At 48.0% G+C, this 23,151-nt stretch overlaps 9 protein-coding genes across 9 annotated transcripts; 5 read left to right on the top strand and 4 right to left on the bottom strand.

The window, feature by feature from the left end:
* Positions 1-1,025: 1,025 nt before the first annotated feature.
* LAJ45_05610 (uncharacterized protein) lies at positions 1,026-5,393 on the top strand (the record flags this gene model as incomplete). Its single annotated transcript, XM_046115181.1, has 7 exons — positions 1,026-1,229; positions 1,305-1,331; positions 1,394-2,445; positions 2,503-4,757; positions 4,816-5,032; positions 5,256-5,293; positions 5,368-5,393. The coding sequence occupies 7 exons, from the start codon at positions 1,026-1,028 to the stop codon at positions 5,391-5,393; spliced, it is 3,819 nt and encodes a 1,272-aa protein (XP_045971703.1).
* Positions 5,394-6,121: 728 nt separating this feature from the next.
* On the top strand, positions 6,122-7,621 carry LAJ45_05609 (uncharacterized protein; the record flags this gene model as incomplete). Its single annotated transcript, XM_046115180.1, has 5 exons — positions 6,122-6,390; positions 6,462-6,702; positions 6,782-6,841; positions 6,922-7,230; positions 7,310-7,621. The coding sequence occupies 5 exons, from the start codon at positions 6,122-6,124 to the stop codon at positions 7,619-7,621; spliced, it is 1,191 nt and encodes a 396-aa protein (XP_045971702.1).
* A 1,685-nt stretch (positions 7,622-9,306) lies between these two features.
* Positions 9,307-10,124, top strand: LAJ45_05608 (uncharacterized protein; the record flags this gene model as incomplete). Its single annotated transcript, XM_046115179.1, has 3 exons — positions 9,307-9,350; positions 9,407-9,614; positions 9,699-10,124. The coding sequence occupies 3 exons, from the start codon at positions 9,307-9,309 to the stop codon at positions 10,122-10,124; spliced, it is 678 nt and encodes a 225-aa protein (XP_045971701.1).
* Positions 10,125-10,210: 86 nt separating this feature from the next.
* Positions 10,211-11,669, bottom strand: LAJ45_05607 (uncharacterized protein; the record flags this gene model as incomplete). The annotated part of the gene is made up of 3 exons (XM_046115178.1): positions 10,211-10,340; positions 10,415-11,510; positions 11,564-11,669. 3 exons carry the CDS (start codon positions 11,667-11,669, stop codon positions 10,211-10,213), a joined length of 1,332 nt encoding a protein of 443 aa, XP_045971700.1.
* A 551-nt stretch (positions 11,670-12,220) lies between these two features.
* Positions 12,221-12,777, bottom strand: LAJ45_05606 (uncharacterized protein; the record flags this gene model as incomplete). The annotated part of the gene is made up of 4 exons (XM_046115177.1): positions 12,221-12,337; positions 12,418-12,560; positions 12,614-12,648; positions 12,701-12,777. The coding sequence occupies 4 exons, from the start codon at positions 12,775-12,777 to the stop codon at positions 12,221-12,223; spliced, it is 372 nt and encodes a 123-aa protein (XP_045971699.1).
* Positions 12,778-13,181: 404 nt separating this feature from the next.
* On the top strand, positions 13,182-15,047 carry LAJ45_05605 (uncharacterized protein; the record flags this gene model as incomplete). Its single annotated transcript, XM_046115176.1, has 3 exons — positions 13,182-13,404; positions 13,461-14,715; positions 14,768-15,047. 3 exons carry the CDS (start codon positions 13,182-13,184, stop codon positions 15,045-15,047), a joined length of 1,758 nt encoding a protein of 585 aa, XP_045971698.1.
* Positions 15,048-15,543: 496 nt separating this feature from the next.
* LAJ45_05604 (uncharacterized protein) lies at positions 15,544-16,443 on the bottom strand (the record flags this gene model as incomplete). Its single annotated transcript, XM_046115175.1, has 2 exons — positions 15,544-16,067; positions 16,131-16,443. The coding sequence occupies 2 exons, from the start codon at positions 16,441-16,443 to the stop codon at positions 15,544-15,546; spliced, it is 837 nt and encodes a 278-aa protein (XP_045971697.1).
* Positions 16,444-18,809: 2,366 nt separating this feature from the next.
* Positions 18,810-20,226, bottom strand: LAJ45_05603 (uncharacterized protein; the record flags this gene model as incomplete). Its single annotated transcript, XM_046115174.1, has 5 exons — positions 18,810-18,866; positions 18,922-19,045; positions 19,108-19,577; positions 19,633-19,756; positions 19,835-20,226. 5 exons carry the CDS (start codon positions 20,224-20,226, stop codon positions 18,810-18,812), a joined length of 1,167 nt encoding a protein of 388 aa, XP_045971696.1.
* A 1,169-nt stretch (positions 20,227-21,395) lies between these two features.
* On the top strand, positions 21,396-22,815 carry LAJ45_05602 (uncharacterized protein; the record flags this gene model as incomplete). The annotated part of the gene is made up of 4 exons (XM_046115173.1): positions 21,396-21,596; positions 21,650-22,320; positions 22,388-22,512; positions 22,577-22,815. The coding sequence occupies 4 exons, from the start codon at positions 21,396-21,398 to the stop codon at positions 22,813-22,815; spliced, it is 1,236 nt and encodes a 411-aa protein (XP_045971695.1).
* Positions 22,816-23,151: the final 336 nt, after the last annotated feature.

The following is a 23,151-nucleotide window of genomic DNA, read 5'->3' as shown; positions in this document are numbered from 1 at the left end:
TAGCTTACCCGCACATGCTAGCGTGGGCCCTTTTTTTGTTTAATTTATTAATTGCGTGCTGGCGTGGGCCCTAGTGACATTAATTACATACACCACGTACTCTACGTGTATACGTACAATATGTAGGTACATGTGGTCTGCGAAGTTTCTTAAGCATGATAGATGTTCACCTGTACGTAGCCGTAATCTATAACAAGCCCATGCTTTGCCACAACAAGAAGCTTGTCAACTTAACTTCGAATTCGCCAACATTTTCATCAGTTCGTTCCTGAGATAGATGAAAGAACAAAGCTACACGCACCTCACACTCACGACCTTCGATATGTTGGTGTACTTAACGTTATGGAAGAGATAACGTATATATAACGAAAGAGTACTAGTGCACCCAGAAGAATGTGACGGGTTGTGGCAGAGTTGATTGCTTAGGGGAATTTTCTTACCCGTATGCGCGTAGGTCTTGCTTGACCCTCGAGCCCTCTAGGTCTAGGGCTATTAATTGATTGAAGGTGAGAAAGTAATGTATGTTCTTAATTTTGGGATCGGACATCATGGAGAAAGGGCCCGTAATTTCATGTATTTACATATATGCATGGTATATACTCAATGTTCTCCACATGTAGTAATGCCCGCACGATGGCTACATGCACATGCATGTAGCTTTCAATTTGAAGTTCACCTCCGGGCCAGCGCGGCGCCAGGAATATGACCCTCGCAAAAACCTGCACCTCTATCATTACCCCATCCTGGGCGCCACATGGCCCAAGCGCCCAACGTCCACCCCGGGTAACCTGAGCTCTCGGCCACGCCAACCGGGTAACTAGCCCTCCTCGGCTATCCCGCCAATCAGTGACATAAGCCCGTACCACCACACCGCACCCACACCCACCCCCAGACTAACCTCGTGGGTGTGACAGAAGCTCTATCATGTTGTAGAGCCGCAACTCCACGGCCAACGCATCATAGCTTGTGGGAGCTTCGATAAACAACAACAAATCGTCTCACAACCCAACAAACAAAAACCAGCAATGGCGTCCGCAGACACCCAGAGAGAGCAGGAGGCGCAGAATAGATTACCCACTGAAGAGGAGGAGGAGGAAGAGGAGGATCAAGAAAGCGATGACGAGGAAGAAGAGCCAAGACTTAAGTATACGCGCTTGACCAGAAACCTTGGTGGCGTGTATAGGAATGGTGATGCGGTCTCGGCCAGTGTGGTTTTTGGAGAGAGAATGGTATGACCGCATCAACGACATGTCACATTGACGTTTGGAGCTTCGAGAGCGCAATCTCTAACCCGTGCGTAATAGATAACAGGGACGCATAACGGAAATATCGTGAGCATTTATACCTGTCTACCCTCCACCACCTGTCCAGGTCGACTATTGACACCATCTAGCATATCTTAACGCTCCCATCGCTCTCGACCCTCCGCGTCTACCACGCTCACTCCGCCTCTATAACCAGTGTCTCGATATCCCCACCTCCTTCACCCCCCCTCCCACCGAACATCCGCGCCCAGCTCCCACCAACACACGACCGGCACACACATGTCGCAACAGCCTCCATTGATGGCCTCGTATGCATTGTCCCGCTCCTCCCAGCTAACCCGGGCTCAAATCCTACAACCACCCCCTACGCCAAATCTGAAATCATCCTCAAGAACTTCAAGCGACCCATCACTGCTGTGGCCCTCTCGCCCAACTTTCGCACAGATCGTACTTTCCTCTCGGGTGGTCTCGCTGGGAACCTTATCCTTAGCGTCGCGCCCCCGGCCGGCGGTGGCGGGTGGATGGGACTTGGCGGTAGTAGTGGAAAAGATACAATTCTGCACTCGGGAGAGGGCGCGATTAGCGCAATTGCATGGAGCAAAGAGTCGCCGCGGTTTGTTGCGTGGGCCAATGAGCGTGGTATTAAGCTGATGCGCTCACATATCATCCCACCGGAGATCAAGAAGGAGGCACCCGAAGAGGGAACAGCAACGGGGGCGGGCACAGGGGCTGCGGCGGCTGCGGCTGCGGGGTTGGGGGATGTGGTTGGTATAGCCAATGGCCTGATTACGGCTGGATATCCAGGTGTGACGAGCTGGATTCCGGGTTTGGGAGTCACTGGGAAGCCTGTTGGTGATGTGGCGTGGAAGCGCATTTCGGCGATTGAGCGCCCGGAAACTATCCCGGAGGATATGGCTGCGGTTTATAAGCCCAGACTCGAGTGGATTGATCGCAGGAATCTGACACAGAACGATGTGGACGGGCTAGACACGCACAGTACAGCGGACGACGTTAGTCCTACAGCGGTCAAAGGAAAGCCTTCGCTAGGCATTGACTGGGGCCAGAAAGAGAAGCTAGTCATTGGTTGGGGAGGTACAATCTGGGTTGTAGATGTATTTGCGGGGGATAGCAACAGCGAGGAAGAAGAACGGGGCGCTGGATGGGCAGAAATTGTGCATATGTGGGTTTTCTATCATTGACATTTTATTCACTGGACAGTGCTAACAATTATTTACAGTTTACAAACTGACTGTACAATCTCCGGCCTCACTCTATACACGCCCTCACTTCTCCTTCTTCTCGCACATCTCACATCCGATGTCTCTCCGCCCGGCACTCCTCCGTCAGAACCCTCCTCTGCTAAAATCGGCCCTCACGCCCGCCGCGGCCGCTCCAACGCCCTGACCCCCGAGCTCCGTTTCATAGACCTCAATACTTCTGAAGAGCTCTCTGCCGATGAGCTCATGATGAACCGATTCGAAGGGCTCTCTGCCGGCGACTACCACCTTGGTGTTCTCCCTGCGACGCCTGCCCCACTCCTCACAGCTCCAACAGACGAAAACAACGACTTCTCCGGTGCTATAGCACTTGCGGGCGGTCTCTGGAACGCGGGCGTAAACGCAACCCAGATTCTCTCCAGCGCAACCAGTGTCCGTAGCTTCAGCACCAGTGTCTCTCGTCGGGAAAGCTTCAGCGCCTCGTCATTCATCGGTATGGGTATTGGGCGCGGGCCCCCAGTGGCCGGGCGCGTAGTAAAGGTAGAGGATAATGGTTGGGGCGAAGAATTCCCCGGGAAAAAAATCTATATTACAAGTCCCTACGATGTGGTTTTTGCAACTGAACGCAGTCTAAGAGACCATTTGGGCTGGCTCCTTGAGAAAGAGAAATACCAAGATGCCTGGGAACTCGTAGACAGGAACCCAGACGTGATCGCATCGGATAGCAGCGCCATTAGCGAGTCCGGAGAGGATGAGGTCGTGCGCCGTGTGGTCTCCGAGGACGATCCCAGCTACGACTCCGACTCAACCGTCAGCGGCGGGCGCGGGCAACGGCGCACGACGAACTATAGCGCCACAGAGAAGGAGAAGCGCCGTATTGGAGAGTTGTGGCTACAGAAGTTGATTAATGCTGGTGAGTGGACGGCATCAGCTGAGGTGTGTGGGAGGGTTTTGGGTTTATCGGGGCGTTGGGAGCACTGGGTGTGGGTGTTTGAGGCCGCGGGAAAGATTACGGAGATTACGCCGTATATACCAACCACGCCGCTGTCACCGCCGCTGCCGAGTGTCATCTATGAGATTGTTCTCGCGCATTATCTCTCACACGATGTCACTAGGTTCCGGGAGCTGCTACTGGAGAACTGGAAGCCCGAAGGTACACGAACGCTTTACGACCCCCGCACGATCATTGACGCCGTCACGCGCAAGCTCAAGAACCACGAGGACTCCGTGCACTCCGGTGACGCTGAATGGCGCGCCTTGCAAGAATGCCTCGCAAAGCTCTACATGACGATATTGGAGCCCGCGAGCTCATTACGCCACTACATGATCCTGAAAGACGCAGACGCGGCCTTCTCCCTCATCCGTGAATACCGCCTTATCGACGCTATCAAAACCAATATCTACGATCTCCTCTTGCTACGCGTATCCCCCGAGCAACTCTCCACTACCCCTATTTCCACCCTCGAAGAAAACACCTCTGAAGCTATCTCTCTCCTGGTTGCGGAGGCCAACCGTGGTATTGTTGGCCCGTCCACAGTTGTCTCTCAGCTCTCGCCAGATTCCGTCCGTGCGGGAAAACTCTTCCTGTTCTTCTACCTCCGCCGCCTCTGGAGCGGCAGTGACAGCGCCGCAGGCACCCTCGTCGAGTTCGGGGACCTGATGGTCACGCTGTTCGCCGAGTACGACCGCCCACTGTTGATGGACTTCTTAGTCAACAGCCACACTTACAGCCTGGAAAAGGCCTCCGCCGTGTGTGAGAAACGTGCCTACATTCCAGAGCTGGTTCATCTGCTTTCTAAGACCGGACAGACAAAGCGTGCGCTCTTCCTCATCATTGATAAGCTCCATGACGTCGGTCAGGCCATTGCATTCGCAAAGAATCAAGACGACCCCGACCTCTGGAACGACTTGCTCGAGTACAGTATGGACAAACCTCGCTTCATTCGGGGGCTGCTAGAGAATGTCGGCACTGCCATCGACCCGATCACACTGGTGCGACGTATACCTGCCGGTCTGCAAATTGAAGGGCTGAAGCCGGCACTAGGAAAGATACTCAAGGAGTATGGTGTCCAGTGGAGCGTGTGTGAGGGGGTCGCAAAGGTCCTTCGCAGCGAGGTAGCCAGGGGCATGGAAGAGCTACGTGGGGGGCAAAGGAGGGCTGTCAGGTTCGAGGTTAAGAGGGATGTGGAGATAGAGGAAGGCGGCGGCGAGGAGAGGCCACAGAAGAGGCGTGTGGACGCGTGTGGTGATTGCGGGGATGTGTTCTTGCCCACTGGTTTGTATATCCCTTTCCTCCTTCTTTGGACTAGCATGCTAATGGTGTGGTGATGTAGAGAAAGAAACGCTGATCGGCTTCGCATGCGGTCATGTTTTCCACCTTGGTTGTCTGCTCGGACACGGGCACGAGCGGGAACGGGAGCGTCCCGCTGCAGTCAGTGATGACGCAGATGAGGCCGAGGAGGAAATCATGGCAAGCTTAGGCATGGCGAGTCGCAATGTGGGGTCAAAGGTCACACATGCGGCGCTGATTCGGCAGAAGGTGTCTAAGGGGTGTGTGCTGTGTGCGCATGAGAAGGGGGATGATGATTGTTTTTAGTGTAGAGCTGCGGAAGGTTTCTTTTTCTTTTTTCCTTTTCTTTTTATTATTTTCATTATCATTTTTTTCTTTCTTTCTTGGCTCCAGCCTTATTATTTTTCTATTGACTACGACGATTCTTGTTTTTTTGTGGGCGTGGACTTCTGGATTTTTTTAATTCGGGGATGGAGGATTGAGTGAATGGCTTACTACATATGTAACCAAATGGACTGAACGTGAGCTGATTATTTGTGTTTCGTCTTGTGTTTTGTGTCTTGTTTCATATAAATTTTTTCTGACATAGTTACAGTGTCAATGATCATGAGACCATGTTAATAGATCTTATTACAGCGAAAGCTTGCTATAACGGTACGCTCGGGACCGGAATTTGGTACCGTCATAGAGAGACTACCCTTATATAAGAGGTGCTGGTGCTGAAAGCCAGGCAAAAAGGACCGAGAAGTGCTACCGTTATAGAGAGATTACCCTTATAGAAAGTACCGTTATAGCAAGCTTTCGCTGTATTTATTTTTCACAACTCTACAAAAACGGGAAGCGCGAATTCCTGTCTTTGTTGTTTTTGTTTAGGAATACCGGATTTTAGAGACCTAAGAACGCGTTTTCCACATGGTACCGTCCCTTGGATTTGTTCTTACACTTGACATTTCTGAAATCTGGACTTACTCTATTGCTGGCAGGTGTGCACTTATCTACATACACCTTATCTACATATCGTGCCAAGCGCATTGGCATGCAGTTGAAAACCACTGTTACACTCACTGCCAAGTAGTTTCGACCTTACATATCGAGTACTTATGATTATTACAGGCATCCTTGTAGCTACCAATCCGCGCGCCTAGAAGGACATGAATTTGAGTCCTTTTGCACAGCCCCAGCCCCACATACGTGTAGGTACATGCCTTGCAGCGCTTACACACATTTGGGGAGGGTAGAGTCTAAATAGCTAGGGCTCGCCCAGTTGACGGTACCCCGGAGTAATATCCCTAAATCATCTCCCTCTTTCTCGCTATTACTCAAACAATAATAAAACAAAGATCTTCAATATGTCGACCCTACGAATTAGAAGGATCCCAGAAACAATCACCAAGGATTACCTTTCTGAGTTATACCCAGGCTGTGCCATATCCTTATGCAGAACCGGGTGTGGGAAAGTCGACAAAACTCAGACTGCTACAGTGACCTTCAAAAATGAAAGCGCCGTGAAGGATATAATCCGAAACAAACCACTTTTTATCGACAAAAAGAAGGTTGTGGTTGATGATGAATTTAACGCGCTGACGGTGTTGCATTCGGACCCTAAAGCTTGCGTTGAGTTGCGTATCCGTTTCACTACACCCGTTATAACGTTATTGACTCTAATCTAACTTCAAACCTTATGCATAGCATAATCGCGGTTCATGGACTTGGAGGCCATGCATTTCGTTCTTGGACATTCAGGGGCCCGGGGAGTAATGGTGCTGGCGCCATGTGGCTTCGCGATTTTCTCCCAGATGAAATCTCGCAATCTCGCATCATGACCTACGGATATAATTCAGATATTTTAGACACAGACAGTGTCGCGGGCATCCGGGCTTACGGTTTATCACTACTTAATATCATCAATGACATGAGGACCACGTCGAAGGTAACTTTTGATTCACATCGTAACATAGATATAGTGAATATTTATATATTATAATAATCTAACATTTATATTTATCCAGGAAAAGAAGAGACCGATCATATTCATATGCCACAGTCTGGGAGGTATAGTTGTAAAGGAGGTATGGTGCATTCATCGTACTATTGGTTTATGCCTTAGCACAAGTAAATGCGCTAAACACATCGCTTTCTCATATATAAGGCCCTAAATAGGGCTAGAGTGCATAATTATCAAGACATTGTTGGCCCAACAATAGGTATCGTGTTTTTGTCTACACCACACCAAGGGACCTCACTTGCACAATATGGATCGATCATAGGCGTGATTGCAGCAATCCAGGGTTTAAATCGAAAACTCATCTCGGATCTCGAACAGAACTCAGATCGTCTTACTGAGATAGCCGAGGATTTTATCAGGTACCAGTCCTCGATTTTATTCGCCTCGTTTTATGAGAGAAGAAAAACTAGTCTTTTTGGTGGTTTTTGGGGATATTGGTATGGGAGTAAATTGGTATGTCGGCATAGACCCTTCCAACGGCATACTATCTAGTATTAAGACATTGAGCTCTAATAAATTGTCAACCTGCTAGCTGGTGGATCAACTATCTTCAACCCTGGGTGTTCTTGGCGAGAAACGTGACCCACTAGATAAGGATCACATGTCGATCTGTAAATTCGAGCACCAGGAAGATATTGGATATAGGACAGTTGTTAAGCGCATCCGAGAAATAATGGGTGGACGGACGAAGATGCAAATGGAAGGGAGCTATCAAGTTTCATCCTCCAAGGATCTAAAGGAGGGGTTGTTGCCACGACAAGAGACCACCAAGTCGCCCAACGAATTACAGAGTATAGATCTTGAAATAAGCGTACAGAAAATGACCTACGAAGAAACGAATTAGCTGCAAAACTCCTCAAACTTATCGCGTTTCTGGATCTCTAGGAAATTCCAGAAAAACTTCTGAAGACGTCAAGTGACTTTGAGGGCGCTAATGACCAGATGGGTTTCGCTGATGCTCTGCAAAAGCTAACGGAATTCTCGCTCGTCACATGTTCCAGAGAGGTAACTTATGAGGCCCATCGTCTTGTGCAGTTAGCAACATACGAAAGTATCTCAGGAGAGGAAAAGGCTATGTGGAGGAGAACATTGTATATACTTTCGTCAATATTTCCACAAAAGCCGGACGTTACGAAAATTAGCACCAGCAAAATCTACCAAGCTCACGCCCTTCACGTCTTGGATAGATGGTATATATATAAAAGCTCCAATAACTGCGTTAATGATCCCAAATTGCAAGGCACGAAATCCATAGTAAATAAACGGTAGTTTAAATTACAGTTAGGTATTTACATAACTTATGTACAAACATAGTATTCCAACCCAGGGTACATCGTGGGTTACCACCCGGGTCCTTTCCAAAATTTTGTTTCTATCTTTCTGAGTCTACGTCTTCGACTCGGCCCTACCGGCTCTGGCCCTGCCTTTTATTGTATTTAGAGTCCGGTCGGCCGTTCAGTGGTGAGGCGCCAGGTGTAAGGCTAGGGTTGTCGAAGGTTCTGTTGTTTGTGTATAAATTGGGGTTACCTTTTGGAATTGCACGTCAGGATGATTCATGAAAGCGCTAAACCTGGGTAGCCTTTAAATTTCTTTCTTGAATTGTGCAGAACCTTGGGCTCAATGACCCAGCCCGGTTTTGGGATGCAAATATCAGACAACGCTCGAGCACCCCTCCGAGCTCCTCCAGGACATAAGGTCACAATAGTCTAACTAATATATGTACATACATAAAGCGCAAATGCGGAAATCAGTGTAGATATCGAACCCAGTTTTGGGTATAAGTAGTCGATCCGCGCTGCAGTGGCAGATATTGCGGCCCGCCAACATCATCGATGATTTTATGGATGGTAGGAGCTAGTGTACTTGATATCTGACATATATGTACGTACACTATATACAATATCCATCGACCGTATAAAACTTCTAGCCCCAAAGTGGTATCTTCATAGCCGAAATAGCCACATCAGTATCCCCTACTAGTACTCGCACTGTGAGCGGCTGACACTACGTACTCTAGTGGATTTATGATCCATCAGGATTTAAGAAGTTGATATATACTCTAGATGAATACTGCCAAGACACACATGGGTTCCCCTAGTTTGGCTCAGTTGGGAGGCTATCGGTTCTCAATTAACAAGTCACAACGCGTACATGTAATATTGCATCGCTGTACGTATATATACGCAGCTGATTCCGAGCGGAAGTTCCTGGGAGGTGAACGTTAGCGGTTTATTCTATATTTGTATGTACCTAGTACATGTATCTATAAATTAAATAGACTCCATCGGTCTAGATTTTTTTTTATCTTTAGGCCAGGCTTCAAGCAGCGCAACAGCAATTGCGCAAGTTAGTGAATTAATGAATCAAAAAAAAGCTCAAGCTAATGTGACAAGAGTGAGATCTCATGATCCACTGTTACCCGGCCCCCTATATGATGCATGATGCGGCCCCTGGACCATTCGCCCAAGCAAGCAAGCCCCCAGATAGCTCCCGCCCTCACTCATACCCCCACCACACTCATATACAGCCATGGGGAACAACAGCAGCACCCACCGCGTCACCGCACAAGACCGGTATACCCTCTCATCCTCCCCCCCGCTCCTCCCCGCTAACACGCCGACTCCACCAGGGCAATCCTGGACATGAAGATCCAACGTGACAAGCTACGCCAGTACCAGAAGAAGATCCAGACCGTGCTGGATCGCGAGCACGAGATTGCAAAGGAGATGCTCGCAAAGGGCGACAAACAGCGCGCGCTGTTGGCACTTAGGAAAAGGAAGTACCAAGAACAGCTGTTGATCAAGACGGATGGACAGCTGCAGGCGCTGGAAGAACTGGTTCGGCCCCCTGATATGGACTGCGGGCATGGTCGTGGCACTTGTAAGGAGAGAGAGCTGGTTTTAATGTTGGTTGTGCATTAGACATCGACGATCGAGTTCTCGCTCGTACAGAAATCTGTGCTCTATGGGCTCCGGCAAGGGAACCAAGTACTCAAAGAAATCCATAAGGAGATGTCCTTGGAGAGTGTCGAGAAGTTAATGGAAGAAACAGCAGACGGCATCGCATACCAGCGGGAGATCAGCAATATGCTGGCGGGCCGGATGTCCAACGAGGAGGAAGATGAAGTCGAAGATGAGCTAGAGCAGATGGAGAAGGAAGAGAGGGCGAAGAGCATGGCGGCGCAGATGCCGAATGCGCCAACCACTACGCCAGTCGCTGCTACCAAGGAGCAAGAAGAAGGGGAAGTAGAGGAAACAGAAACGCAGAGGAGAGCTAGGAGAGCGAAAGAGAGGGCAAGACAGAGGAGAGAGGAGTTGGCGGCGGGACCTGTACCGATGTTAGCGTAGTATTGGCGTTTTGTTTCCTTTTTGTTAGTAACTTTTGTGGCGTTGTGTGTTTTCTTCTGGGATTCTCTTTCTTGTTATATAGTTATTTATCGCCTTTTCTTCTTAATCCGTATACTAGCCATGGGAATATCAAAATAATGGCTTATGAGCTCATCATGATATGTAGTAACAATTCTCACGATTTTCTCTTTATTTATGATAACTATGGTACATGAACTAAGAAATTACAGCGTCAATAACAGTGAGCAGGGAATAAGGAAACAAATTACATCTGATTAGCACCCAGATACCTTCTCAGACTCGCATCCTGCAAGACACCAGCATCAGTTCCTCCCTTCTCCCTCAGCTCGCGTTCATATCTCGCCTGTAGTCCTTCTTCATCCTCATCCATGGCACCCTCATCCTCGTCCCTCTCCTGCATGCCCTGGCCAGCTTCCTCGTCGCTTGACTCCATATCGCTGAGAAGATCCTGCTCCTCCTCTTCTTTGGGCATGGATTTCTTCCTACCACTCTTGCTGCTCACGCCTCCGTCGACGTCCATGTCTTTCATGAGCCTATCGAGCTCCTTCTCCTTCTCCTTGATCCTCTGCTCATCTCTCTTCTTTCTGGCCTTCTCCATCTCCGGCCTATAGTCTCTTTCGTATTCTTCACATTTGCCTTTTACAGCCACCATGAAGTCCTCGATCCCGGCTCCAGTCATCGCACTCACTGCTACGAGGTCTAGGTGCTTGTAGAACTCATCGAGCATCAAGCTCATGGAATTGAGCAGACTAGCCATATAACCACTTCCACCTACGCCCTCATCATTGCCCTCTTCGCTCTCTCTTAGAGCTCTCTGAAACGCCTCGAAGTCCGTCATCCATTCCTTTGCAAATGCTGCATCCTGCGCATCTGTCTTATTGAACACCAAGATCATCGGCAGCTTCGTCTTGTACAGGATCGAGCACGCATACAGCATATTGCTCATAAACGTTGCAGGGGAAGTCGTCCTTGGCGTATCTATGATATACGCAATGACCGTCGGGAAAGCCGATGCCAACGCATCTGTTATTATGGCGCCGGAAGCAGACCATACGAAGCACTCGATCTGCCCAGGGGTGTCCACGAGCACGCAGTCGATGCTGCCCGCATCCTTGCGCTTCTCGAGGATGCCAATGACTTGGTCGACTTTTGTTGCAAAGAGGTTCAGGCAGGTCATGATGCCGCCGTTGGGGCCGAGGTTGTACTGCTTCATGACTTCTTTGTAGTTGACCGAGTCGCGGATGTCGATGTTGCGCTCGAAGGGGACATTCTTGACGGCTGGGTCGAGGTTGACGATGTAGGGTGGTGTTTTCTGCGCATGTAGGTGGGCGTTGAGGCGTTGCATGAACGTGGTTTTACCAGAACCTACGGGGGGAGGTCAGCTTGGGGTTAGGTCGAGAAGGAAGAGGAAGAGGTACCGGCCATGCCAATACAAATGATTGCAGGCGGAGGGGTTTTGGTGGCGGAAGTATCTGAAGTGGCCATTGCGGGGGTGTCTGTGGGGGCGGTCGAGGAGGTGTCCATGGTGGAATCTTTGGACGGGGTCAAGGTGTGGATTCGAAAAAGGTGTTTGGTTTTGGCGGGGATGGATTAACTGCTTCCTATCGGAGGTGGTTACATAGTGGGGGATAAGTGGCTTGGCAATATTGAGCCGCATGAGGCGTCATTGATGGTCACTCGGCCCTTTCTTTGTATCAGTGCTCTTGGAACAAGTTGTTATATAGGTTCTCATAGGGTTTATTGAAGGGTATATATCTATGATCACATATTATATATCCGTGGAACAGGTGTAAAAGACAAGAGTTGAGCCAATTACTGTGTGCTCAAGCGACGAGTGAGCTGCTGTGATGCACAGATCAGTGCTAGGCCTAAAAACTAGCGCTGGTGTAGCTTTCCAAAGTCATTGACACCCCAAGCAGGGACCATTTCTTCGTTGCCCAACTCCATTATCCACAGAAGACTGCTTGAACGCACTCCGGCTATTTCCTAAATACAAACCCGGCAAAAAATGAAATAAAAAAAGACCCAAATATGTTCAATGTCTAATAATATACACTTACTGATCCAAATTATCTTTACGCCTGGGTCGCCCCCGCCTTAGCCTGCTTCAGCGACTTCGGAACCTTGGGTCCAGCCTCCGGATTCATTTGTTGAATCCTTGCTACTGGCCACTTAGGTTCCAACAATCCAAACTATCCATTGTATTACATTAGCTTTCAATTCGCCAAGCTATCCACCACCCTATACACTCTTTCGTCCAACGAGAACATACCATAGCGAGTAGGCGCCACACAGTATCTGTCGGCTGTGCGCCAACACCGATCCAGTATTTTGCTCGGGCAGTGTCGAGTTGTATGTCCTTCACCGGCCTGCCAATTCCGTCTGCTGGGGGTTTCGGAATAGGATCATAAGTTCCTTTCATGTCTTATTAGCTCCTCGTCCACCAGCGGGATAAAGTGGTGGGCTACCAATAACTTCGAGAGGCCGTGAGTCGCGTGCAGTTCTAATTTGCACTATTAGTCGGAGGATAGCAGCAGGAGGCTTTGGAGACGTACCGGGCATGTGCGACGACAATGTTGTAGACCGGAGCATGACGAACGCCGAAGCGGGCAAGACGGAGTTTTACTACCATTTTGCGGGGATATGGGAGCGGCGATGGTCGGTGGGGGGTTGAGTAGTGGGGGTGGAGAGTGTGATGCCGAAAGCAAAAGCTTCGATTGGCTTGGCTTGGCTCTGTGTGATGCAGTGCCTGGGGGCAAAGAAAGTAAATGTATAAATATATACAAAAATAGATTCATCCTCAGAGTAACAGTCAGATAATAATAGGATAGATGAATTAAAATACCTGGTGGGAATATTTTCATAACTTGTAACTTTTCCCTTGTGACTCTGTTTGTGCTCACCACTGCACCCCTCCATGCAAAAAACCTGCCCACACAAATCCCCACAAACGAACAACCCCACCAAAAGGAAAAAAAAATAGGGCGGATTATTCTCACCAACTGCCACCACCGAGATAGATAATAATAATCAAATATGGCGCCTTTCAAACTATCGGCGCTCATCGCCGCCCTTCCAGAACACGAAACTGGCGCTTGGGGACCTCCGTCGGGTGTCGATTCTTCATTAAACGAAGTACCATACGCACCATACTCCAAGGGTGATAAACTAGGCCGTATGGCCGATTGGACCTCTGACAATGCCAAAGATGGTGGGAATCAACGAGGAGGACGTGGAGGCTATAACAGAAATTATAGAGGTATTTAGGTACTTTATCTTACTCGATTAAACTTCATTATTAACAATAGAGTTTAGATCAGCAGGTCTATGGTGCTGGAACCTCGTCTCTATTTTCATACCAGCACGCCGAGGACGAAGCTTCTTTCTCCGTTGTTGATAACCAGCGTACCTCCAGCAAGCCAAGAGGTTCTTTCGGCCGTGGCGGTGGTACAATCTTCAGAGGCCGTGGCGGTCGCGGTGCGGCTGGCCAGACGAGCGGTCGTGGTGGAGCGCAACAACAGGCCACAGGGCGTGGAGGTTATGGTGCCCGTGGAGGTCGTGGGGGTCGTGATGAAGGCCGCTTTGATGCCCGGGGAGGTCGTGGGGGTAGAGGGAGGCGATTTGGCTGGAAGGATTACGACAAGCCGCAGCGTAACCGCGATGCTTCGGTCAATATCAAGCCAGATTGGAAAATGCTCGAGGAAATTGATTTCAACCGTTTGGCGAAGTTGAACTTGGAAACTGATGAAGGAGAAGATGTGGATAGCTACGGATTCCTTTACTACTACGACCGCCAGTATGATAAACCTGCCGGCACCAAGGCCGCAGAGAAGAAGCTCATCGTTCAGGATCGCGTTTTCTTCAACCCCACCACCAGCGAGGACCCTGTGATCCAGCAACTTGCCGAGAAGGACGAAGCCACTATCTTCGCCACCGACTCAGTTCTGTCTATGCTTATGTGTGCTCCCAGATCCATCTACCCATGGGATATTGTCATCATCCGTGAAGGAAACAAGCTTTATATCGACAAAAGGGAGGGCTCCCAGCTCGACTTCGTCTCTGTCAATGAGAACGCCGCTGACCCACCACTTGAGGTAGCGGAGGGTAACAAGGACTCGATTAACTCTCCTCAGGCCCTCTCTATGGAAGCCACCTTCATCAACCAGAATTTCGCTATTCAGACCGTCAACGAGGAATCGAAATTCGAGTTTGACAACGAGAACCCATTCTATAGCCCTGAGGAAGAGAGCGAGCCACTGGGCTCAAAGGCATACAAGTACCGCCGTTTTGACTTGTCATTGAACGACGAGGAGCCAGTATTCCTTATCGTCAGGACCGAGCTTGACGCAGTCATGAAGTCACCCAACGGCGAGGACCTCTTCCTTACCGTCAAGGCTCTCAACGAGTTTGATGACCGTGCACAAGGCAGTGGTGGTGCGTTGAACTGGCGCACTAAGCTCAGCTCTCAGAGAGGTGCTGTTGTGGCCACCGAAATGAAGAACAACTCCTGCAAGCTCGCAAGATGGACCGCACAGAGTATTCTTGCCAAGGCCGATCTAATGAAGCTTGGGTATGTTACAATCTCTCTTTCTCAAGAAAAAGTATATTAACACTCCAACCAGATTCGTATCACGTGCCAACCCTAAGGACTCGAACAAGCACGTCATCCTTGGAGTCGTTGGATACAAGCCTCGTGAATTCGCGAACCAAATGAACTTGAACTTGTCCAACGGATGGGGTATTGTGCGTACGATTGTGGATATGTGCTTGCACATGCCAGAGGGCAAGTACGTGCTTGTGAAGGACCCGAACAAGCCGGTGTTGAGGCTGTACGAGGTCCCATTGAATACCTTCGACGAGGAACCCGAGCAGGAGGCAATCAGAGAGGAAGAGGAGGAATAAGGGGAAAGCATCTTGCTGGTGGGAATATTGGAGAAATAAAAATAAAGTCTTTTTTCGGCGCTGTGGTGCGTGAATGTTAGGAGGTTCATGTCTAAAAGTCATTGGTTGAATGAGGTATTGAAAGAGCCCCGGCTTCTGTGTCAGATATATCATATCAAGTCTGGACCTTTCAATATATAATAGTGAAAGAAGTGGATATCTCGAAGGCCTTCTCCTATTAGGACATGTAGCGATATCAAGCCAATCGACCTAAGTAGATTAAAGGACCAAATAACTATACACAAACACTTTAATTTTTCTGTAGACTTTAGAGCGTTATGGCTTTTGTTCCTACACTTAGCCTCAACTGTCTATTTGTTTAATATACGAGTATTAAAGGCGATGGTTACCCATATGGCAGAATATGTGGTTTGCGCAAAGGACTAGGTGTTAGACGGACCAAGGGTGGTTGGAAAGAAAATCCCTTCATTTAAATATATATACAAATGTTTATTATCTATTCAATACGGTCATCCCTACCATTGAAGAACCTCAAAATCGCTCCCGCAACCACCTCTCCATCATGCTCCATCCCCGCCCTCTCCTTTGCATCTTCTGCATGTTCCGTCTCCACCGATCCGTTCTTGTGTCTCGCATCAATATTCCTCTTCACCATCTCCTCGTCGTATCCCAAATGCCCCTGCGAGGTGAATATCCGCTTCGGTATATAAAGCCCCTGGATCTTACAGTCCTTACTCTCCCCCCACACATGCACCCTGTTGTGCTCCTTCAACAGTCCATTCGAGGTCGAATGATGCGGCGGATCAACGACATGGTCTTGGTGCATTTGGTGGAGGTATATCGACCCCTTGTCTCCAGTCGAGAACAGGGCCTGTCCCAGTGGGGTCAACGAGATGTGAGTGTGCGCGAGCTCCCAGCTGTTTGGGTTCTGCGAGACCTGGGCCCCAAGGGAGCGGGATATTATTTGGTGCCCAAAGCAGACGCCAGAGAAGCGTATATGTGGATGAGATTCCCATGCAGCTGCGTTCAGAAGTTAATGACTGGGGCCTCTAATGGTTGGGACATAAACACTAAAATACTAACTTCTAATCCATTCAATCAACCTATGGATCCAAGGGTCGTCGCCATGGGCGTCATATTTACTTCCCGTAATAAGAATGCCGTCGTATTCCTCGACCTCTTTGATATCCGGCAATTCGCCGGTTTCTTTAGATGTGGGGTCCTCGTGTCCCACTACGTAGCAGGGCACTGTTTCCACGTCGATTGGAGGGTCGAGTTCCGAGCCAACTTTGGAAAAGAGCTTTCCGAATATCTCGCCGTAACTGCCTCTGGTGGAGTGGATGGGGGCGAGAGGGTAATCGGTTTCGAGCACCAGGATTCGTACCGAAGACTTCATTCTGAATTGGATTTTGGGTTGGATTCGTGGCGTAGGATGTATGTGCTAGAAAAGTAACAGTTGTAGCTTTTTAGTTGCCCCATTTGCACCCTGAGCGGTTTTTCCCCCGGCTTTATACCTGAGGGTTCGTGGGGTTCGATATGAAACCTGTAAACTCTACCATTTAGCTCTTAGCGGACTAGGGCGGCGATGACATACGCCAATGTTAGTAGTTTCTCGGCATGGCATGCGTCAATGGTATGCCGTTAATGACGTTTTCTATCGCGGTTTGATTTATCGAGCATGGTTGTTGAGCCAAATTCGTGAGTGTCTAAGACAAGATATCGCAACGTGTGTGTCTAGACGTTGTTATGTCTCAAAGCGACGAGTGACTGCTGGTGAGTAAAAAGAGCAACCCAACCAATCAACCCAGGGCTTCCACGGTAACAAGATACTGCGATAATAGATTCTGCATAACCATTGCTCTCGCGGCACATTCATTGGTGAAAGCTATCGGCATCCTACCAGTCATAATGGCCTTCCATGAACACTTCCGTCTTTAATAACCCAGTCTACGTAAGTAAATACGATCATTTCCTATTCACTCAACTTCTGTATCACATGGTGGTGATTATTAATGATATTTGGTACTAAAGCCTTGGCACATCAACTAGATTTGTAAAGTTCTAGAGGTGCCACTCGTGTACTTTATTTTACCTAATACTCAGAGTTTTCCTGTCGTGATAGGCCTGACAATTACGTGCTGCCATTTTTGTGCCCGAAGTCCCTTTGATTCAACATCGATGTAAGTCTTATGCAGATCAGGAGTTAAACCCCGAACAACCTCCTGCGAGGGTGATACTAACACCCGCCAAGACCGCGCCTCTAAGAGTTCCTCATAAAAAAAACTCAAGCTGTACTCTAGATACTATGTATTCCTTGCGCCAAGGAAGGGGCACCGAGTGATTTCCTATGAATCTAATCACTAGGCTATGACATCATTTGCTGTTTTTCGAGAAGTTTATCATGACGCGGCTTCATGTCTCGGCTTATGCCAGTTGTCCAATGTGTCGCATAGTTTGAAGAAAAGCTGTAGTTACATGTATTTAGGATAACTTGACACTCTTGGAATATTGTTCAATGCCAGTTGCAGTGATTCTTAGGGGATGAGTCTATGGCAAAAGCTCAGGCACTAAGCTTAATTCTCCCGGCGGTCGTGAATTTCAGCTTTCTTTAGCGGTCTAGTCTTTATATAGATTTCTGTAATACATTACTACCCAAAAGGTAGATTGTCGGGGCATTTTGAGGTAAAGAGGGGGGAGGGGACTAGGAGAAGGAGGCATACATTAAGATGTTTTACCTTAAGTATGTTCTGCCCTGTGGTTTCTCAATATTTTAACCGGAAGACCAACCTGATAAATTATCCCCTAGAAGAAGGGATTCTACCTATGTGCAGCCGGCCGCGCACCCGGGACGTTACTGCAACGGGAGTTGGCCTCTTACCCGGGTGCTCGGCTGGCTACTCGAGGTAATGCGGGAGAACAAGAGACTTCTCAGTCTCGCTCTTCTATATCAGCCGAACGCATATCGGTGGTGTGGCCTATGACTCACACTGGGAGGATGTTGACGCTGCTTTCCCGTCGGGTATGCAGTAGTAGCTCTTTGGTAACCCCTAAACCTACCAACGGTGTCATCAGAGCGAAGTAAAATTGTTAGAAGTTGGGTATATAGTTCACTAGCTCAGAGAGCCGACACGAGCATCAAATCCCCGACCTTGTATTCCTACTACTATATATCCGGCTCGGTCCTGGTCCTGAGCTTTAAAGCCACATGTTAACTGAATTTAAACGTTTCATGCCCTATCTGTAACCTCATTGCACCCTTACGTTCCCGCGCGCGTTTGAGCTACTAGCTGGCTGTGTCTTTCTTCATTCGAACCTACTAGTGGAGAGGCCATGTGTCCTGACTCCCGATAGAATAAACTCAGGTCGACACTATATGTAGCTCAGCCCCTCATGGAAGGTCTCCGTGGCTCTTCTTAGGGGGTTTGATACCAGATCTAAGTGCTTTAATATCACTAAGGTTCATTATTAGCGAGATGTCACATAGACCTTATATATCACCAAGCTTTATGGTTTTATGGTTACATCTACGTGGAAAGGAGCGAGTGACGCACCATGACCCATGCCAATAAAACAACGCAAAATGAAGTCAGAAAAAAAAAGTCGAAAAAAAGAAACCGAGAAACAAAATGTGATATCATGTAATGCAATGTACGTTCTAGACCCCTTCTCTTGCTCTATAATGAAAATACCATAAATCTTTAGCACAGCAACGTTAACTCCCACGAAAGAAAACAAAAACCGAATTCCCAACTTTTAAACACCTCACGCAGACTTTCCTTCCTCAACCTGCTTGGTACCACGGCGGTTTTCCGCCAGTCTCTGTGAAGGTGTATATTAGTATCAGTGTCTGGATAGAATGTCAAAAGTGACTTACAAGAATATTTCTGAGAAGCACAGTGATTGTGACCTTTCCAATGGCAGGGACGTAGATTGACGCCTTCTCCTTAACACTGGGGTCAAAGTTCTTCTCAGACGAGAAATTGATGCAAATAGCTCCCCTACCAAATCACATTAGCGCAATCCTGGAGTTATGGCGACTTTCTAGACAAGAGGGGCTCACTCTTTCAGCAAATGCGTTGGGAACTTATAGTCCTTGCTCGGCACACCCGTGATCACCACATCACTTCTAGGGACCACATCCTCGAGCTTCAGCTCAGTACTATGCACCTGGTGCTGCCTCTTCCTGATTCCCTCTCCTCTGGTAAAGTGTTCAATCCCTGTGATATCAACACTGTACACGCTCGCACCATCATTCGCCAACAGCGCTGCCAAAGGACGGCCGACAATCTCAGAGCGGTTAACGACAGTGATAGTCTTTCCAAACAAGCGGTTTCCGTACGGGAGGATAGAGTTGTAGACTCTAATGTGCTCAAGGATCTTGATGACCGCAAGAGGTGTGCATGGGAGAATAGACTTTTGCGTTTGCGCAGCGTCCAGGAAGCGGATGTTTTGGTACATGTTGAAGAGGTATTTGTGGGAAAGACCTTCGACATCTTTGTTCATGGCAGTCACCTGCTGGAGGTATTGGTCCTTGCAAGAATATTAGATTTGGGACTTCGATATGAGGATGTGCCGTAGAGCTCACCTGGCGATTGCCGAACACAGGGAAGTAGACAATGATACCATCAACATTGTCGTCCACATTTGCTGCAAGAATATTGTCCTCCAGATCCTCCTTGTCCACCTCGCGCAGCTCAAATTTGAACCCACTGCATCGCACAGAAAGAAAAAAAATTAACCTTCTCTCCCACACAAAATGCGCGAAAACCTAGCAGGAAACAACTAACTTTTGCGTACAAGTCTTCTCTGTCCAATTCGCATACATCCTCGCAGCCGGGTCATTATTTGCCAAAAACCCCACCAACAGCGGCGCCCTATCAAACTTCTGCAGCGAGCTCTTCACCTCCTGGAGGAGTTTGTCCGCGACAGTCGCGGCGGAGACGACCTTGCACGTGGCCGGGGCCGGGCCGGTGGGTTCGACAAAGCCAGGGTTGCTGTCACTCATTTTGGCGAGAATCGAGGAATATGAGTTGTAGGTATTTTGGCTGGTGCTGAATTGTTTGGTGGTGCAAATCCTTGTGGAGAGTTTGGAGGGGCCCGTAGGTGGGGCTTGCATGTTCTTGGCGTAAAAAAAAGACCCTGCCCAGATACGGCGGGCGGACTGGATGCGGATGAGCATCGCGAGAATTGAATTCCAAATCCTATGCTTCTTAACAGAGGCCTCAAGGATTCGAAGCACGAGAGCCTCGTACGGGGTTAAGTAGGATTGATCAGGCAATAAGCAGCTCCACCTCCTCAAAAGGTCATGTTCGTTTAGTCACGTGACGCTTTTTGTTCCACAAAAAAAAAATACTACTTACCTTCGTAGAAACAATAGAGGTTTACCATCCGTATTCTAGCCGCGGTACATTGTCTCCGAGGCTAACTAATCGCTTGAGATTTCTAAATCATCTGTCTGATCATAGACTATCATTCGGACCTTGGGTGCAAAGAGTACCTACATTCGAATTTCTTGACGTGATATACTCACAAGCTAATATGTACGTATTAAGATGTATATACACGTTTCACCTGAATATATCTATCGTGGACTGATCTAGATCTAATGCAATTGCTAACCTAATAGAAATATTCAGGGAGGTACAAATTGAGCCTTTACGAAAATAGTCCCGCGTTCAAAATCCCAATTGTCTGATTGACCTTCATCGATCAGGTTACCAGAACGTTGAACTACATGTAGTGTCTTTTAGATTTTCGCAAAGGTACAAATAGGCTTTAGCTTGTAGACAAATTGTAAAACAAACCAAACCACATACTTATAGACAAGGGTATATATATTAGTTCCTTCGGGATTATATAGAGTTCACTGTGTTTTTGGTCGGGCATGACCGTGCAAAAAATACTATCATTGCAAGCCAGGATGTTAGAAATTCAAAAGAGAGTTTCTCAGTTATACTGAAACCATTATAACCGAGTTCATAGAGTATCCAATATAAAAAGTGTCTTTAATTCAGTTTGTGGTATCCGGGATCCGGAGCGCTAGTAGACCTTGACAGTTATTTAATTGCTTGATACATGTAGTATTTTTCATCAGTCGCCATTCACTGTACCAAGTGCAAGCTTCTAGTACACACAGCTAAGTAATATACTAGAGCCATATGGATGAATACATGTATATAGCTAACCCATCCGGATAACCCCCAGCTAATTAAGTGCAGCAATGTTTCACCAAATCAGTCTCGCTGACTAATCAGATCTAAAGTTGAGGCTTACAATTTCATTCGTGATTTCTAGATCTGTCCTTTAAGCTTCTCATCACGTTAACTTCAACTCCTTTTAACTCAAACTATGGGCCGGCGGAGTCTCGTAGTCATTATTGTCGCCGTCGCCCTCAGGCTGGTTTTGTTCGCGGCCTTTCCATCACTGCCGGATCTACTAACCAACCGCGTCGAGATCTCAACACCCGTTACAAGCTTCAAGCGACTGCAGGAGGGCCTGTTTCTCTACACCCATGGAGTGTCGCCATATGATGGCGGAGTTTTCCATCAAGTACTTATTCCTTGCATATTGTAATGGTCTCTACGTAACTGACTTTTAATTAGGCTCCGCTACTGCTCGCGTTCTTCACTACTCTCCCGTCCTCCGCGACAGCTACAAACCTCATTTATATACTACTAGATGTCTTCTCAGCATACGCCCTCATTAATATTTCCACCTCCGGCATCTCTGTCGCAACATCAAATCGCAAGGATGCCCAATTCCCTCCGTGGGCCGTCTCCGCTGCTTTCCTCTTCAACCCCTTTACTGTCGCAACCTGTCTAGCTCGACCAACTATCGTTTTCACCAATACGGTCATTCTTACAGCTATCTCAAAAGCTGTCCAGGGTCATGGCGCTGCTGCGGTGTTAGCCTTAGCTATGAGCGCATATCTATCGTTGTACCCAATTCTTCTGCTTCCGCCGATGATACTGCTGAGCTACGATGGGCTTAAGGTACCGAGTGGAGGCCTGGGCGTTTATGCAGCTAAGATGACGGGTGTATTCATAGCTGCTGCGGCAGGACTACTGGGACTAAGCTACCTAATTACTGGTGGCAGCTGGGAGTTTTTAGCATCGACCTATGGGGTACATCTCCTGCTACCAGACCTGACACCGAACGTAGGCCTGTGGTGGTATTTCTTTATTGAAATGTTCGACAGCTTCCGTAACTTTTTTTTATGCGTGTTTCAACTACACCTAGCGGTTTATGTAGGCGGTCTATGTATACGACTCCGGTGATTACCCATCTTTCTCTTGATCCATTCCGTATCCTAACTGAATGTCCTAACAAATTTATTATAGAAAACAACCTCTTTTCGTAATCACAACCCTTCTCGGGATCTTTAGCATCTTCAAATCGTACCCGTCGATTGGCGACACAGCGCTTTATCTATCCCTCCTCGCTCTTTACCGCCATATCTTCCCCTGTACGTTTTCCTTTCACGCTTCCCTCTTCAACCATCCTCTTCCAGCCCGCTGACATAGTAATAGTAATGCGATACGCCTTCTTCGCAACCTCGACCCTACTCTATGCCACTCTTCTTGGTCCAGCATTCTACTATTTGTGGATATATGCAGGCTCAGGTAATGCAAACTTTTTCTACGCTATTACACTCGTGTGGAGTCTTGCCGTCACGGTCATTGTTACGGATGCATTATTTGCGGTGTTGAGAGATGAATGGGAGACTGAGAGACCTGAGATGAGGGGAAAGGATGTAATACGGATATAAGGAGTGCGCTGTTTTCTAGGCACTGTGAGGGCAATATTTCTCTGTAGGTACTTATATCTTCTATAAGCTGCAATAAACCGCCCATGGAACAAATTATCTTCAAAAGCAAATATTTTTAATATATCGTTCCACATTCGAAGATATTACTATCCGGCCACCATCATCACTGATACTTGACCCTAGTTTGGATCCTCTTTTACATGGTGGGATCGAGCTGTATGGGTAGTCTAGTACTATGAATAACTCACTGGACGTTTTTTTTTTTTTTTCTTTTTTTTTTTTGATGTATCGTCAGTGCCATATCACAGACTTTTGATAACCTCATAAAACGAGTTT

Source organism: Morchella importuna (genome assembly GCF_003444635.1).
Source record: "Morchella importuna strain M04M26 chromosome Unknown Morimp01GS015, whole genome shotgun sequence".
Lineage (NCBI taxonomy): Eukaryota > Fungi > Ascomycota > Pezizomycetes > Pezizales > Morchellaceae > Morchella > Morchella importuna.
This window is presented reverse-complemented; position numbering and strand designations above follow the sequence as displayed.